The sequence below is a fragment of the Phyllobates terribilis genome, unplaced genomic scaffold (assembly GCF_046119375.1).
Source record: "Phyllobates terribilis strain yellow unplaced genomic scaffold, ASM4611937v1 Scaffold_3__8_contigs__length_932513732, whole genome shotgun sequence".
NCBI classification, from domain to species: Eukaryota; Metazoa; Chordata; class Amphibia; order Anura; family Dendrobatidae; genus Phyllobates; species Phyllobates terribilis.
This window is the reverse complement of record NW_027362763.1, coordinates 351166182-351182939: the sequence shown is the minus strand read 5'-3', so window position 1 is coordinate 351182939 and position 16758 is coordinate 351166182. Positions and strand designations below refer to the sequence as shown.

Genomic DNA, 16758 nt, shown 5'->3' with positions numbered 1-16758 from the left:
CAGGCCTGGCCCTGGAGCTGGGCCCAGCCGGAGCCACAGCTCCCTGTCAGCCTTCCTGGCTGAACTCCTCCTCAGAACTCTCCTGACAGACTGACTCTATCTCTAGATGGTGCCCACCATATATACTCCCTCTATGTGTGAGCCCAGGTGACTAGCACCCAATGGGCTCCTACCTCTATGCCCAGAGCCCCTCCCCTATCTGCCCCTACACTACTGGGATGTTCCCCCCCCCCTCCCACTCCAGCCAGGGACAGACGCTGTCGTACCTGCACATCTAACTGGTGGGAGTACCGTAGTTCTGTCCCCCGGAAATGGGATGAGTGTAGTGCATGCAGCTATCTGAGCTCAGTCCCACACTCCATCCTTACCCGGGAGTGGAATACCACACCTCTGGGTGAGGTGCAATACCCCTGTAGCAGCCGAGTCCTCAGGGTGCTACATATATATGTCTAGATAACAACCCAATTTTCTTGACTGAGTAGCCTGACTCAAAGCTGGATTGGCACTGACGCAGGAAACATGAAAATAAGCTGAGTAACAGTCAAACTGTGTCATTCTCCAGCTCAGGCAGTGGTATACTTCTGGGCAGTTATCTCTAATCAGAGGGCTTGTATATATTCTATGTAAGGATGCAGGTGTTATAAAGTACCGTTCTGCCCATTTCTTTGTATCTGTGTATTTCCAGCACAGCTCTCCTGGGGACTCGGTTGTTGTTAATCACCGTAATCATCCCAATGTTTGGCATAATTGTAGATAGTATGAGATAAAATATAGAGAGGAAATCTGTAATAAGAAAAAGGGGAAGTGTAATTGACTATGAGTAAAGAGACAAAGCAAATTGTTCCTATAGAGTTTATCTGCCATGTTAAACGTGTATCAAAGAATGCAAATAAGCCCCTTAAAGAGGACCTGTTACCAGGTCAAAAGTGGCCAGTTTTTGTTCTTATTTTATTCCCGCTTCTCTCCTGAGTATGGTGTTTTTTTTCTTTTTCAAATCCCCCATATAGATCCAGAGATATGGGCCTTTTTATTTAGTGCTAATTTTTATGGTCTTTACCTAGGGTGTGAGGCTCACAAGATTCTCTAGAGCCTTGTCTTTAGCCTGCTCTGCATTATTACCCTGGGAGCAATGTCCCCTTAGTAAAGACTATAAAATGATCACAAAATAAAAAGGCCCATATCTGGAAAACGGGAATAAAATGAGAATAAAATCTGGCGACTTATGACCTGGTGACAAGTCCTCTTTAAGTACCTGGTCTGATGTGGCCTTAACTCCTTCAGGACTGACCTATTTTGGGTCTTCAGGACCAAGTGCTGTAACATTTTTACCTCTCCTTTGATGTAACCGTATGAGGGCTTAAAGAAGTTGTCCAGTACTTTTTTCAATTGCCCCAATGTATTTAGCAAGTTCCCATAAGTGTTTTTGTAATTACTAGTGTTGAGCGAGTATGTTCTATTAACCCTTTCGCCGAGTATGCTCAGGCAAGCACTGAGTAGTTACAGCTGCTCGGTGATATGGTTGAATCGCTCCCATGTGCCTGATTTGCGACTGTTTGACAGTTTTATTACATGTGAGGAATGTCTATTTCTTACACATTCCTCACATGTATTAAAGCTGTCAGTTGCAAATCATGCACACGGGAGCGATTCAAACATATCACCGAGCAGCTGTAAATACTCAGTGCTTGCCTGAGCATACTCGGACAGAACATACTCGCTCAACACTAGTAATTACCTTTAGTTGCATGTATTGCCTGTGAGCGGCGCTATAGGTGGCTGCTCACAGGCATCATGTGACCCCCGGCTGCAGCTGGGCGTGACTCAGTGCTGCGCTCCACAGAGAGTGATGGGCTGTGGGCAGGTTACCCCACGCGTCACACCCAGCATCCACCGCGTACTTTCCCTCTCCTGCAATCATTGGGAAAGCGTGTGGTGGATGCTGGGTGTGACGTGTGGGGTAACTCCGCCCACAGGCCATCATCCACTGTGGGGACCCCGTCACTGATGTCACACCTCACTTGACGTGACATCAGCCAGGGGTCGCTTGATGCCTGTGAGCGGCCAGCTATAGCGCAATACCAGATGTTTATAGTTTTATTCATCTTTTATTCTTTTTGTACATTAAATAATCTGAAAAAAAAAAATAAAACATTTGTTGTTGTGTCTCCATATTCTGAGAGCCAAAAGTTTAAGGCTGGAATCACACTAGCGTATAGCATTTGATGCGAGAGCATCTGATATGATAAGCTAATGACCCTCGGCTCCTGCTCTTCTGCGACCATGAGCCGAGTGTCAGTGCTCTGTGCTCCAATCCTCTCACATGAGAGAATCACAGCACAGCTGCGGAGGGGACGGAGAAAGTAGTTTCTCCATCTCCTCCATTCCCTGTCTCAGCGTATATCGGACTGCACTCGGATGACATCCGAGTGCAGTCTGATGTTTCATACGCACCCATAGACTTGTATGGGTGCATGGGAGCCGAGTCTCGCTGCCAATCGATTGTTTTCTCATGCCGAATTGGCATGAGAAAATCATTATTGATCTGCACTGCCCTATAAAATAACATCAGATAGCACTCGGCGGTGTTTTACGCTCGTGTGAGTGAAGCTTAACAGTTTTCAGTCAACAGAACTGTATGAGAACTTATTTTTTCATGGTAAGATGTACTATTATTATGTGGTGTTCACACCTTTTTGATGATTTTTAGGCTGCGTGCCCACTATGAGTTTTCGAATTCCCGCAGCGAAAACGCTTAAAAAACGCTTGTTAATACGTGCCCCATTGCCCCCAATGAAAAAATGAAAATCCACATGTGGTATACTTACCTTCTGATGGCCCCCGGTCTCCTCTATGATGCGTCCGGTGTGTTGGGCAGCTCACGATGGTCTAAAAGGACCTTCCATGACGTCATTTAGTCATGTGACAGGTTACGCGACCGCTGACGTCAGCTGTCGCGTAACCTGTCACATGAAAGGTCCTTTCACACTACAGCGAGACGTACAAGAGACCGGATGCAGCGGAGATAAGACCAGGGGCCATCAGAAGGTAAGTGTAATCTTTATTTTTTACCGGTCTTATTCTTTTCTTTAACTATTACTTGGTCACATGCCGGTTACATGGATTTATATAGTGTGAACAAGTTGTCAAGCACTTTCCAAATGATTCTAAAATCCCTTGGAAAGCGCTTGTCAACCCGCGGAAATGCATGTGAAGAACGCTTCTACCTGGCAGGAAAAACGTATGTAAAATCCGCAGGGAGATGCAGAAAAAATATGCAGCATTTCTGCATCGTGGGCACATAGCCTTAAATACACTTCTTGGGAGGTGGAATAAGCAAAAAAAAAAATTAATTCTTTAATATATACGGTATATATATTATTTTAAACACCATTTACCGACGTTCAAGATAATTGACACATTTTCTTTATTCTTCGTGTCTATACAATCATTACAATTATGATGTTACCAAATTTATATAGTTTACTGTTATGATTTACCAATCCTTTTTCACAGAAATACACTTACAAAGAAAAAATAAAATAAAACGATTTTGTTGGCCGTCATTGTTTTACACTTTAGTGCTTGTATTTTGCAGGATAAAGTGTGTTTTTTACTGGTACCATGTTTGGGCTCATAACACTTGTGCAATTCAATGTGATTATGGAGATACTCCATTTTCTATATTTTTTTCTATCTTACCATTTATGATTCAAAAAATCTCTTTTTACAACAAATAGAGTCATAACTATAAGCTATAACTTTTTAATTTTTTTTTTTACAGAGGGCTTGTTTTTGCGTAATGACTATGTTTTATTTGAGCTGAACGCGACTTTTTACATTTTTTTTTAGCATTCCCCATACAACATAAATAATGAAATGCTTTTACAGCATGGATCGTTAGTGAAGCTGCGTTACCAAATATGTGCAATTTTTTAAATGTTTTTTCCAAAATGGGAGCAATGGAGCTTGTGAGGAAATGAATCACCAAACTTTCATAGGAATCCATTGACCAGTAGATGACAGCAAAGTACAATTTAAAATGTACATATAGTCTGATGGACATTTATCTTTAGGCTAAATATAAGCCGTACAATTTAAGGTACCATTGAAGTTTCCTACACGGACCATCCTGTATGCGGAGAGTTGAGAAATAGAGTGAATAGCTCATTTTTGTTTTTTTCTATTATATATGTGAGCATATGCACTTTAGTTTTTGTAATAAAATATAAAATAAATAAAAGTTACATTTTAAATGATATTTTGCTACCATATATTTCAATTCAGTATCATATTCGATAACCTTATTTTTTTGCTAGATTGTGCATTATATTCTACAAGCCAAAACTCATTTCTCTGCCTGAGGGTTGAGGGTGAGGGGTTTTTTTGGAATGAGATGTAGTTTTTATTGGTATTGTGGGATACATATGATGCTTTGCTAATTTTTTATTTCATTTTATCCTAGACTAGATGGAAAAAAAAGTATCAATACTGACGTACTTTTTTTTATATTTTTTTTCAGCATTCATAATGTAGGATAAATATATAGTTTTATTTTACTGGTTGTTACAAATGCCAGATACCAGATATTTTTGGGGGGCGTGTTTGCTGTTTATTAGATTAAAAGACTTTTTATTTGGAAAAATAGGATTTTTTTTTACATTTTTTAAACCACTTAAAAACATTTTGTACATTTTTTTATATATTAGTCTAATTTCCTCTCTCTGGAAATATTTATGTGCAAATGTGACTAGGATAAAGTTTTTATTTTTTTCCAGTTTTTATAGAGAGTATAAGTAAAGAGTAGCGTATAGTCTACGATCTGGAGTGATTCGCCCTTATGTCCAGCTTGCGGTCCGGTCTCTCTCATTCTTTTTCCCGTGTATTACTGGTATGTCACTTATTTTCTAGTGTCTTGCACCTGCCCCTGTCTGTCTACATCGCTGGGTCACATTTCCTTTCCATAGTCCGTTATGTGGAGGAAGGGCAGCAAAAGCGAGAAACTACCAAAAGAATAGCAGTGGAATTAGGAATTATGGCATGGTTATGGGTTATATTCTTAGTGAGTTTAACCCACTACTTTCCAGGTAAGCGTCTAATGCTTTTTATTCAGCCTGCGTATTTAGTGATATTTCCTATACAAATTACTTTGCATTGGTGCCATCACTGTATTTTCATAAATGTTACAATAATATCCACTATTAACAGCCACATTTTGTGAAGTAAAATTACCACTTTGGTTTCATACATTTTTTGTGTGTTTTATGTTACGCAGCTAGAATGAAGATTCACCATTACCATGAATAGGCATTTATGTTAAACACCTAATTCTTTTATCACTCGTATGTGTGGGTCAGTCATGCTTTACTCATTAGAAATACAATAATGCTGGATAATCTGGAAATGAATGTGTTAAATATAAATGCTAGACGTTTTCTAAAAGAGCTACTGCCTGTCTCTTAGTACAACCTTGTACTATGACTAGATATTAGTCACCCCAGTGGGTAATGCACAACTTCTTCAGACCTTGGAGAAAACAGTGAGGCAATCTAATGCAAAGATTAGATAGATAGATAGATAGATAGATAGATAGATAGATAGATAGATAGAGAGATAGATACAGAGATAGATAGATTGATAGATAGATAGATAGATAGATAGATAGAGAGATAGATAGATAGATAGATAGATAGATAGATAGATAGATAGATAGATAGATAGATAGATAGATAGATGGCCTACTTCTTCTGGTAAACGTTCATGTAGACTTGGTTGTGAGTATAATACATAGATATACCACAAATGCAGTGTGTATGTGTGTGGTGTGGTGTGTCTATACACCCCTGTGTGTGTGATGTGTGGCGTTTGTGGTATGTGTGCGATATGTGTGTAGGAGCATGTGTTTGTGGGGTATGTGTGTGTGCCCTCATTAATGTAATTTATATGTGCCTGTGACGCGCCCCCTGGGCCATGTTGTGTAGCGTTGTGCACGCGGGGGATACCCGGAGCCGGATCCGATAGGGGTAGTAGTCCTCGTGGCGGTGACCCGGTCCGTGCCCAGGGTGTCAAACTAAGTGGCGTTATTGATATGATGGTATTAGTGTCCGACTACGCCACCCGTTGGATGCGGCTATGAAGCCGCCGCTGCAGGGCAGTCCGCTGAGGCCGGTGGTACGGATGTGCAGCGTGGATGGTATAACCCCCAACGGGAGGGGTATAGCCTCAGGGCAGCTGATGAAGCAGGAAAAGCTGATAGTGGTAGTGGTGGTGTGACAAGGAAGCTCAGAGACGTGCAATTGCAGTTTTCACAGCTTTACTCACAGTTCTTTATCAGGTCCCTTGTATACAGCTAGGACCACCCGAGCCGTGCTGCGTCCACCAGGTGCGGGACTCGGCCAACTCCCAGGCAGTTCCAGAGCGTGGTCCTGAGCTCCCCTCTCTTCCTTTCTACTGGCCGTCCCCACCAGGGATACACCTTTGTCCAGCTCCCTCGGGCCTTCTGGTGGTGAAACCTTTCCCGGTTTCCCTGACCCTATATGGTATGCCTTCCTGGTAGATATGGCGAGGGGTCGCGCCAAAACTTGTCCACGACCTCCGGTTCCTGGCTAAGGATAATTGGCCTCCACCAGTTTGGAATCCGGCACCCTGTTCTGCCAACCCTTCACCCGTTATTTCGTGGGATCTCAGGGTTCCCTCTCTCTTGCGTCTCGGGGCCTTTCCTGGTGTTTCTGTTCCTTCTTCCTCTGACTTCTCTCTCTCTCCCTCTCTCAGCTTCAGGCCTCCACTCCAGGCCTGACTCTGGAGCTGGGCCCAGACTGAGCCACAGCTCCCTGTCAGCCCTCTCTGGCTGAGCTCCTCTCTGCACAGAACAGACCCAAAAGACCCTGTCCTAAGATGGTGCCCACCTTATATACTCCCTCTGACACCCGAGCCCAGGTGACAAGCAACCAATGGGCTCCTACCTATGCCCAGAGTCCCTCCCCTCTCTGCTCCTACACCACTGGGATGTTCCTCCCCCCTCCCCACTCCAGCCAGGGACAGACGCTGTCGTACCTGCACATCTATCTGGTGGGAGTACCGTTGATCTGTCCCCGGAAATGGGGTGAGTGTGGTGCATGCAGCTATCTGAGCCCAGTTCCACACTCCATCCTTACCCGGGATGCTACAGGGTGCTACACCTGTGTGTCACGACTCTGTTGTTGGATATCCCAGGCTATGGGCTCCTTCTCTCTCCCTAACACTATGGGGCCCTAGTAATCCCTGCTCCCCGAATTACTTCTAATGGTAAAGATGATGGGGCCACACACCTTGCTGGGCTCCACCCTTATTCTGTTCCCTACACCCACCCAAGGAAGAGAGAAGTAGTAGTGTATGGAAATACACCAACCAGACTAACAAGGGAATATGTACAGGGATAAAGGAAAAAAACACTCACAAAATATGAACTCACAAACAGAGTGAAATACTGGGGAGTGAAGGAAGGAAAAAACCAAACCAGAAGAAGGAGAGGATTAGTAAACAACCAAAACCAGGCACCAGTCTTTAGATAAGTACACCAAACGCCTCCTCAAACAACATAACTGCTCCAGCTCCTGAACCATGCAACATGAAGCTAACTCTGGCAATGCCTGCTTGCCAGAGGCAAGTATATATAGGATAGGGGAGTGGCCAACACTGAACAGCTGAGAGCATCAAAGCAGGAAAGCTCCCAGGAGTTCTCAACTGAACATATTAACCCTTGCACTGCCAGAAGAAACCTGTGCTGTTTAATATGAAGGTGAAGTGCTTCTAAACAGTGCAGTGTAACGGGTCCGGGAGGTGGAACCTCTGAGCAACTATACAAAGGGGCAGTCCTTGTAAGGAAGCGGGTGGCTCCCAGGGAAGACGGGCAGGTAGTCACGGCAAGTGACAGGGACAGTCTCTGGGTAGAAGGGGCAGGAAATCACGGCAAGTGACGGGGACAGTCTCTTGACAGGCGGATGGTCACGGCAAGTGACAGCAGGGTAAGAGTCTCTAGACGGGCAGGTAGTCACGGCAAGTGACAGCAGGGAAAGAGTCTCTAGACGGGCAGGTGGTCACGGCAAGTGACAGCAGGGAAGAGTCTCTAGATAGGCTAGCAGGCAGGTAGCAGGTGAGCGCTCCCAGGTGAGCAGGTAAGAGTCTCTGGACAGGCAGGTGGTCACGGCAAGTGACGGCAGGGCCTTCAGATAGGCTAGCAGGCAGGTAGCAGGTGAGCGCTCCCAGGTGAGCGGGCAAGAGTCTCTAGACAGTTTGGTGGTCACAGAAAGTGACGGCTAAGCCTCCAGGTAGGCTAGCAGGTAGGTAGCAGGTAAGCGCTCCCAGGTGAGCGAGTAAGAGTCTCTGGACAGGCAGGTGGTCACAGCAAGTGACGGCTAAGCCTCCAGGTAGGCTAGCAGGCAGGTAGCAGGTGAGCGAGTAAGAGTCTCTGGACAGGCAGGCAGGTATCAGGCAGGTATCTGGCAGGTACTTCCTGGTCCGCAGGCGGACTGATCCATAGATAGACTGGCAGGTGCTGGTAGGCAGACTGTCGGACCACAGGATAGCAAGCAGGTAAGCAGATATCAGGCAGGTATCAGGCAGGTATCAAGCAGGAATCTGGCAGGTGACTGGCAGGTAACTGGTAACGGGACCTGAGGGCTGAAGCAGAGTTGAAAGGCTTTGCAACAACATTGCTCGGGCACCTCCATTTTGGAGGAGGTGCCTTATATATGGTGAGGTCCTCCGGCCATTGGCCGGGGACTCCTTAGGACGGCGCACGCGGCCCCTTTAAGGGAGAGGGAGCGCGCGCGCGCCCTAAGCACAGAGGCCGGGAAGTAGCTCGCGCTGCCAGCAGAGCGGGAGGAAGATGCCGGGCACGGAGCGGAGAGGTGAGGGGAACGGCGTCCCTGCCTAGCAGGAGGCAGGGACGCCGATGCTACATGCAGGAGTATGAGAAATCAGACAGAGCGGTCTTCTGGCTCCTCTCTGTCACAGTAAACCCGTGACACCGTGTGTGTACGCACATGTATATGTGGGCGCACGTGTGTGCTGTATGTGTGTCTGTGTGTGTATACATATTTGTATGTGGTGTATGTGTGCCTGTGTGTGTACTCACGTATGTGTGTGTGTGCATGTGTGTGTTGTGTGTGTGTGTCTGTGTGTGTTTATGTTATTCTGATGTTAGAGAATAAAGTGTAACATCTGCCATTGATCTATCTACAGTGAATACTACATCAGAAAGTGAAGAAGGACATTTGCTCAGACACCTGTTTCAGGAGAAAGGCTACAGGAATGATCTCCGGCCAGTGAACAGTCCTGATGAGACAGTTGATATATACATTGCGTTGACTCTCTCCAATCTTATCTCCCTTGTAAGTCTGAATGTGGTGTCATGGTAGCACCATTTGTGACCAACAATCCTTGGTTTAGTCACTGATTTTATAATAACTACAGAACCTCCATAACCCAATATACACTGTGTGCACATATATTAGACAACTGAGTATTTTGACCATATTATTTTTATCCATATTTTCCAACTCCAAGCTATGTAAACTTGAATGCTTATTGGATGAAGCAGTTCAGGTGTCATGTATTTGTGTAATGAGGGAAGATGTGGCCTGAGGAGATTATCACCCTCTGTCAAAGTGTGCAGAATTATTATAGGTTCCCGGTAATTAAGCACACATAGATATTCTCTTAAGAAAGACAAATCCTCACTTTTACTTTCTTAAATATTCAGATTTCAGGTGTGTTAACCTCTTGGATTGACCGATAACAATGTAGGTGTTCAATAATAAAATGACTCATCAAAAATACAAATTGCCTAATAATTATGCACACAGTGTAGAGAGGAATATTCTGGTTTCAGCAAATTAATATTATGCTTCTATACAATTTTTAAATATATCTCATCACATGACAAGGACAGATTTTTATTGAATGATAGGAGGCAGAGATCTTGAAAACCATGAGGATTTGACAACCCTTAATGACTGTGAACAGATAAACCACAGTTGCACAGATTTTTTTTTCCAGCTCTGTAATGGATTCACCTTTTAAAAGTGCTACAATCATGTCCATTTAGGAATAACTAAAGGGAACATACAGGTGCTTCTCACAAAATTAGAATATCACCAAAAAGTTAATTTATTTCAGTTCTTCAATACAAAAAGTGAAACTCATATATTATATAGAGTCAGTACAAACTATGTGATCTATTTCAAGTGTTTATTTCTGTTAATGTTGATGATTATGGCTTACAGCCAATGAAAACACAAACGTCATTATTTCAGTAAATTAGAATAATTACCAAAAAACACCTGCAGAGGCTTCCGAAGCGTTTAAAAAGGTCCCTTAGTCTGTTTCAGTAGGCTCCACAATCATGGGGAAGACTGCTGACTTGACAGATGTCCAGAAGGCAGTCACTGACACACTCCACAAGGAGGGTAAGCCACAAAAGGTCATTGCTAAACAAGATGGCTGTTCATAGAATGCTGTATCCAAGCATATTAATGGAAAGTTGAGTGGAAGGAAAAAGTGTGGTAGAAAAAGGTGCACAAGCAACCGGGATAACCGCAGCCTTGAAAGGATTGTTAAGAAAAGGCCATTCAATAATTTGGGGGAGATTCACAAGGAGTGGACTGCTGCTGGAGTCATTGCTTAAAGAGCCACCACACACAGACGTATCCAGGACATGGGTTACAAGTGTCGCATTCCTTGTGTAAAGCCACTCATGGCCAATAGACAACGCCAGAAGCGTCTTACCTGGGCCAAAGAGAAAAAGCCCTGGACAGTGGTCCAAGGTGTTGTTTTCAGATGAAAGTAAATTTTGCATTTCATTTGGAAATTAAGGTCTCAGAGTTTTGGAGGAAGAGTGGAGAGGCACGCAACCCAAGCTGCTTGAGGTCCAGTGTGAAATTTCCACAATCAATGATGGTTTGGGGAGCCATGTCATCTGCTGGTATAGGTCCACTGTGTTTTATCAAGACCAAAGTCAGTACAGCCATCTACCAGGAAATTTTAGAGCACTTCATGCTTCCCTCTGCCGACAAGCTTTTTGGAGATGCAAATTTCATTCTCCAGCAGGACTTGGCACCTGTGCACACTGCCAAAAGTACCAATACCAGGTTTAAAAACAACAGTATCACTGTGCTTCATTGACCAGCATACTCGCCTGAAATTCACCCCATAGAGAATATATAGGGTATTGCTAAGAAGAAGATGAGAGACACCAGACCCAACAATGCAGATGAGCTGAAGGCTGCTATCAAAGCAACCTGGGCTTCACCGCCCCCCGAGGAAGACCATCACGCGAAACGCGCGTTGGGGTGACGATCGCAGTCGGACATATACTTGGTGCCATGGGTAAGCCTTATCAAACAACGTTTTGAGAGTATTGTGGTCTTCTACTATCACTTTTATATGTACCATATGCCCCCTCAGTGTACACATGTCCTACGGGGTACCTCTGTCTCTCTAGTTGTCTAGGAAGAACATATGTATAGGAAATACTAGAACACTGGTTGCTGTCATCCGGCTATCTTCATGATCTAGGTGGCATATCTATGGACTGTGCCCTTCTGTGATTTTTCACATATCTTCCCTTATACCAATTGACTATTTTACTGTTCTATTTCCATTTTTAATGTACCAAAATTTATATTTTTTAACTTTACTCTGAGTTTACTATTTGTATTTGGGGTTGACTATTCAGATTTATAGGTTGATAAATGTAGGGAGGTATAGCAACCCCCTTTTTCCCGTATGGGACCATGAGATTTAAATACACCCATAGCGTTGGTTCTATGTTTATTCCATAACACCTCCGCAGTGCCACAGGCTGATCGTCTCCATGCCACGCCACATTGATTCAGTAATTGATGCAAAAGGAGCCCCGACCAAGTATTGAGTGCATTTACTGAAAATACATTTCAGTAGGCCAACATTTCGGATTTTAAAAGCATTTTTCAAGCTGTTGCTATAAAGTATTCTAATTTACTGAAATAATGAATTTTGTGTTTTCATTGGCCATAATCATCAACAATTTTCCATTTTGGTGAAAGTAAGGTGGTTATTTCAGCCTTTTTGGACAGTGGGGTGGGGTTTAATCTGATTGATGCCTGGTTCGTCCATGATTAGGGTCTCAATCCACATAAATTGTCTAGACCTATACCTATAATCGCTATAGATTTTGCACCCTTGAGCCAGGGATATTTTACTCAGGTTATTACATCTGCAGGTAAGGGCCATGCACTCGTAATCAACTGTTATGTGCTAGAGGGCTTGCCCCCTCCTGTGGTTTTGGGACTACCTTGGCTTACGTTGCACAATCCCGTGGTAGACTGGCAGACTTGGGAGGTAGTAAGGTGGAGCAAGTACTATCAAACACACTGCTTGGGCACCCATTTAGCCAGGGTTGATACCCGGTCTCTGCCAGAATACCTGTCAGACTTTGAGAATGTGTTCTCGGAACATGTGTGTCAAGAACTTCCTCCTAATCATCCTTATGATTGCCCATTAATTTAATTGTTGGGCCAAATTGCTTAAGAGAAGGTTTTTTAATGTTTCAGGTCCGGAAAGGCAGGACATGAAGCACTATATCTCAGAAAGTCTGGCTAAAGGTCATCAGACCTGCCTCATCTCCTGTTGGTGCAGGATTTTTCTTTGTGAAGAAAAAAGATGGGGGGGTTACGCCCCTGCCTAGATTTCTATTAACTAAATCGAATCAGAGTTCGGGATCCCTATCCTCTCCCTCTCATTCCAGACCTATTTAATCAAATCATCTGGGCAAAATGGTTTTCTAAATTGGACCTCAGGCAGGCATATAATCTCATCTATATCAAGGAGGGTGATGAGGGACACTAAGAAAGCCTTGTTATGCCATTTGGGTTGACTAATGCTCGCGGCATCTTTCAGCACTTTGTCACTCAGGGACAATAAATTCCATGTTAAACCAGAGAAATGTATATTTTCGGTTCAGGAGATCCCTTTTCTCGGTTATTTATTTTCGTTCAATGGCTTTCACATGGATCTGGCGAAAGTCCAGGCGGTACTGGATAAGGATCCTTCTGAAGATGACTTAATAGCTTTACAAAAGTTTTTAGGGTTTGCTAATTACTCTTGTAAGTTCATCAAGAACTTTTCGGTAGTAGCCAAACCACTGACGGATATGACCAGGAAAGGGACGGACTTTTTCAATTGGTCCATTCCGGCCAGTGAGGCATTTGCTACTTTAAAGAAATGTTTTGCGTCTGTGCCGATTTTTATACAGCCTGACGTCACTCAGCCATTCATTGTAGAGGTTGATGCGTCAGAGGTGGGGGTTGGGGCTGTATTGTCGCAGGGTTCATCTCCAAGTAAATGGCATCCATGTGCCTACCTTTCCAAGAAACTATCGTTAGCCAAGAGAATCTATGTGTCACGGGTGTGTCAGGTTTGACAGACAGTCTTACGGGGTCCGGCTGTAGAAGGTCGCTACGTTTGGCCTTGCAAGCATCTTCCTGATACTTTCATGATCCCTCTCTCTCTAGGACCCAGCGGTGATCCTCACCTTGCTTGGGGATTATACCTTTAGGACTCAGCGATGATCCTCTCCTTCTGCTGCTAATTACCACACCCTTGCTGTATCTTTAAATACACTGAGTTTCCTGGTGATAGAGTGTTCTTCCTCTATTCAGGCCTGGAATTTTAGTAGTCGGCTAGAATTTCCTTGGAGTTCCTTTTGTGGATTGTTGCCGTGTTCTCTCTGGTGTCATCTTAAAGCTAAGTGTATTCCCTTATTTGTTTCCCTTGTGTGTACTTTAGTTTCCAGTGCAGCTTACTAGTGCTCACCCCTCCCCCTCCCTACTTAGGGCCTAGCTTTAGGGTCAGCTAGGGCTAGGTTTCCTGCTCGGCGAAAGGTGCAGAATAGTGATGAGCGAGTATGTTCTGTTAACCCTTTCGGCGAGCAACAGAAAGAAACAGGCATTCCTCACATTTATTAAAGCTGTCAAACAGTCGCAAATCATGCGCACGGGGTGACTCAAACATAACCGCTGAAGATACTCGGAAAACACCCAAGCATGCTCGTAAATCTCGAGTAACGAGCATGCTCACTCATCACTAGTGCAGAACCTACATAGGGTCTATATGGGAGTAAGGGTTTGTCGTTTGGGCTGTTTAGGGGTCTCCACTCCCCCTTTCCCTACTTGTAGGGCACCTTTCCCTTTTCTTGTCGTTATACGCTGGGTTCTCCCCATACTCAGCGTGACACTATGACATTGGTAATAGGGAACTATTGGCAATAAAATGGCCTTTTGACGAGTGGCGTCATTTTTTGGACGGGGCTATTCATCCGGTCATGGTAATCACCGATCATAAAATTCTTTTGTATTTGAAATCTGGAAAACGTCTGACACCTAGACAGACAAGATGGTCATCATTCTTTACCAGATTCAACTTTTTTGTGACTTAGGGCTCTTTCACACGTCAGTATTTTTGGTATGTGTGGTAACAGTTTCCACACATACTGGAGACACTGACACACGAAGACCCATTCAAATCAATGGGTCTGCGCACATGTCAGTGTGTTTCAACGGACCGTGTGTCCGTGTGATCCACACGTAGACATGTTAATTTTTGGCCAGCAGCACAGCTCACACGGAACCATTCAAGTTAATGGGTCCGTGTAAACACGTACCACACACGGATGCCATCCATGTGACACGTACCAGCGCTTGGGAATCAGCGGTACAGTTAGAGCTGTTCCCAAGCGCCGTGTGCTGAACGCTGCGCTCATCATAGTTCCCTGCCGGTGCTGTGATCAGCAACAACAGGGGTTAATGATGAGAGTTGTAGTCTGCTCCTGGTGTAAAAATAAGAATAAAATAAAAAAATCCATATACTCACCTGTCCTAAGTGTCCCCCGCTGTAATCCATGCGACCGCCCAGTAGAGGAGCAGGGGAGAATGACTCTTATGAGCAACAGGCTCCAGTGACAAACAGTACAGTTCTAATGCCAAGGCACAGTGAGATGGAGGAGGAGGGAGGGTTTGCTTAGGGAGATGATCCCTGTGACACCATTTCTTCCAGTCCTTATATTTCTGCCTGACAATACTCTGCACTGCTAGTTCAGGAACTCTACCTGACCTGTGCTTAGCTTCACTCCTGACTTGAATCCTTTTCACTTGCAGGGGCGCTTCTGTGAAATACAGAACACACACACCACCTTTCTCTTCGGCTCCAGACAGACAGTAAACAACTTCCCCACAATCCCCCTGGGGCTCTGCTAAAACACTCCTCTTCTCCTGTGACTGTGTTAACCCCTCTAGTTGCTGGAAGCTTCTGGAGCACAACACTTTCTGTCTCCTGTGCTTGTGTTACTTCTAATAGTCGCTGAATGCTTTCATAGGCGTCCAACATCCCTAGTCACTACGTGACACCACAAAAGCACCTACAGTCTCATGTGCATAAACATTCAAAGCTGATTTTTTCACCAATGGAAAATCTATTAGCTGCTAGGTATTTGTCGATTACTACCTTGCCCAGTGATGTAATTAGTTTGGCGACTCTAAATCCTCGGAATGATTCCTTTTAAATATGTTCTCCAGGACATACTGATGAGTTATCCTTCAGTTTCCCATGGTGCTGTAAGTAAACAGTGTATGTAGTTTGGATACCACAGCTCCTCACTTTGTGTAATAGCTGGCCTCGGATGCTGCAGCTCAGTTTCCACAGCCCCCTGAGTAAGTACGGAAACACATGTCGGGGCTCCTCCCTGACATGGCTGGTACCACCACACAATCTACTGGGTACGATTGCAATACTGAATATTACTTGTTATTTGGAACATTTTTGGAAATTGTCTCTTTTGGCTTACTGGTACAGCCCACATCCCTGCAAATATTACTATTGTTTTTGGTTAGAATTGGAAGTCTACAATAATGTGGGTTGTCCAGTATCATTAATGTTACATCATTTTACCATGTGAGACTTGTGACATCCTGTTCTTTTCCAAAACAACTAAATATTGTGAAGTGTGTCACCATTATAGTTTAACCCATGGATTGTGATGGCTTAAAATCGCACCATCTGTGTCGTATCTCCCCTATTTGCCTTGTCTGTCCTATGTAACTCTGTATGTATTATGGTCTGGATCCTGTGTTGTTCTTTATATTATCAATTATTAAACATTCTGTAATTTGCATATTAACACATGGTCTTCTTCTATATTTACCTTGGGTATGTTAAACACTTTGTGTTCTTCTGATTTTATTGAGTCAATTGAGTGGTGTACCCCTCATTACATATGAGATCCACAAATTTCCCTACTAATTTTGTTTTTGTGTCAGCTTCCACAGAGCTGCAGCATGCTGTTTATTTTCAGGCAGCGCAGGACCTGCAAACAGATGATCAGTAGGAGTGGCAGGTTTTCAAACACCACTGATTAGTGATGAGCGAGCACTAAAATGCTCGAGTACTTATTGTTCGAGTCGAGCAAATTGGATTGCTCGAGTGCTCGGTCCGAGTAACGACCCCAATATAAGTCTATGGAAACACGAGCATTTTTCCGACGGCTCCCCCGTCAGTCTGCAGAGGGCCTAAAAATTGCTCAAATTGATGGGAACAGTGCTCAAATGACATGGGAACAGCATGGAGAAGACCCCTGGAAGCATTTCTGACTCCCAGGTCACTGCTGTCAACAATGTTGTCAGAGGTATTACGCCACTTTTACGGACTCACAATAAAACATACAAAAACAAAAACAAAATGGATTTTCCT

General features: G+C 44.1%; 1 protein-coding gene across 4 annotated transcripts in view; it reads left to right on the top strand.

The window, feature by feature from the left end:
- Positions 1–4914: 4914 nt before the first annotated feature.
- The window catches only part of CHRND (cholinergic receptor nicotinic delta subunit), a 63973-nt gene continuing 52129 nt past the window's right edge, over positions 4915–16758 (top strand). For all 4 annotated transcript variants that reach the window (XM_073675249.1, XM_073675247.1, XM_073675248.1 and 1 more), the window contains exons 1-2: positions 4915–5084; positions 9220–9368. In XM_073675249.1, the coding sequence (XP_073531350.1) occupies positions 5033–5084; positions 9220–9368 (201 nt within the window). In that variant the 5' untranslated portion in view covers positions 4915–5032. The remainder of the gene's footprint in view (positions 5085–9219; positions 9369–16758) is intronic.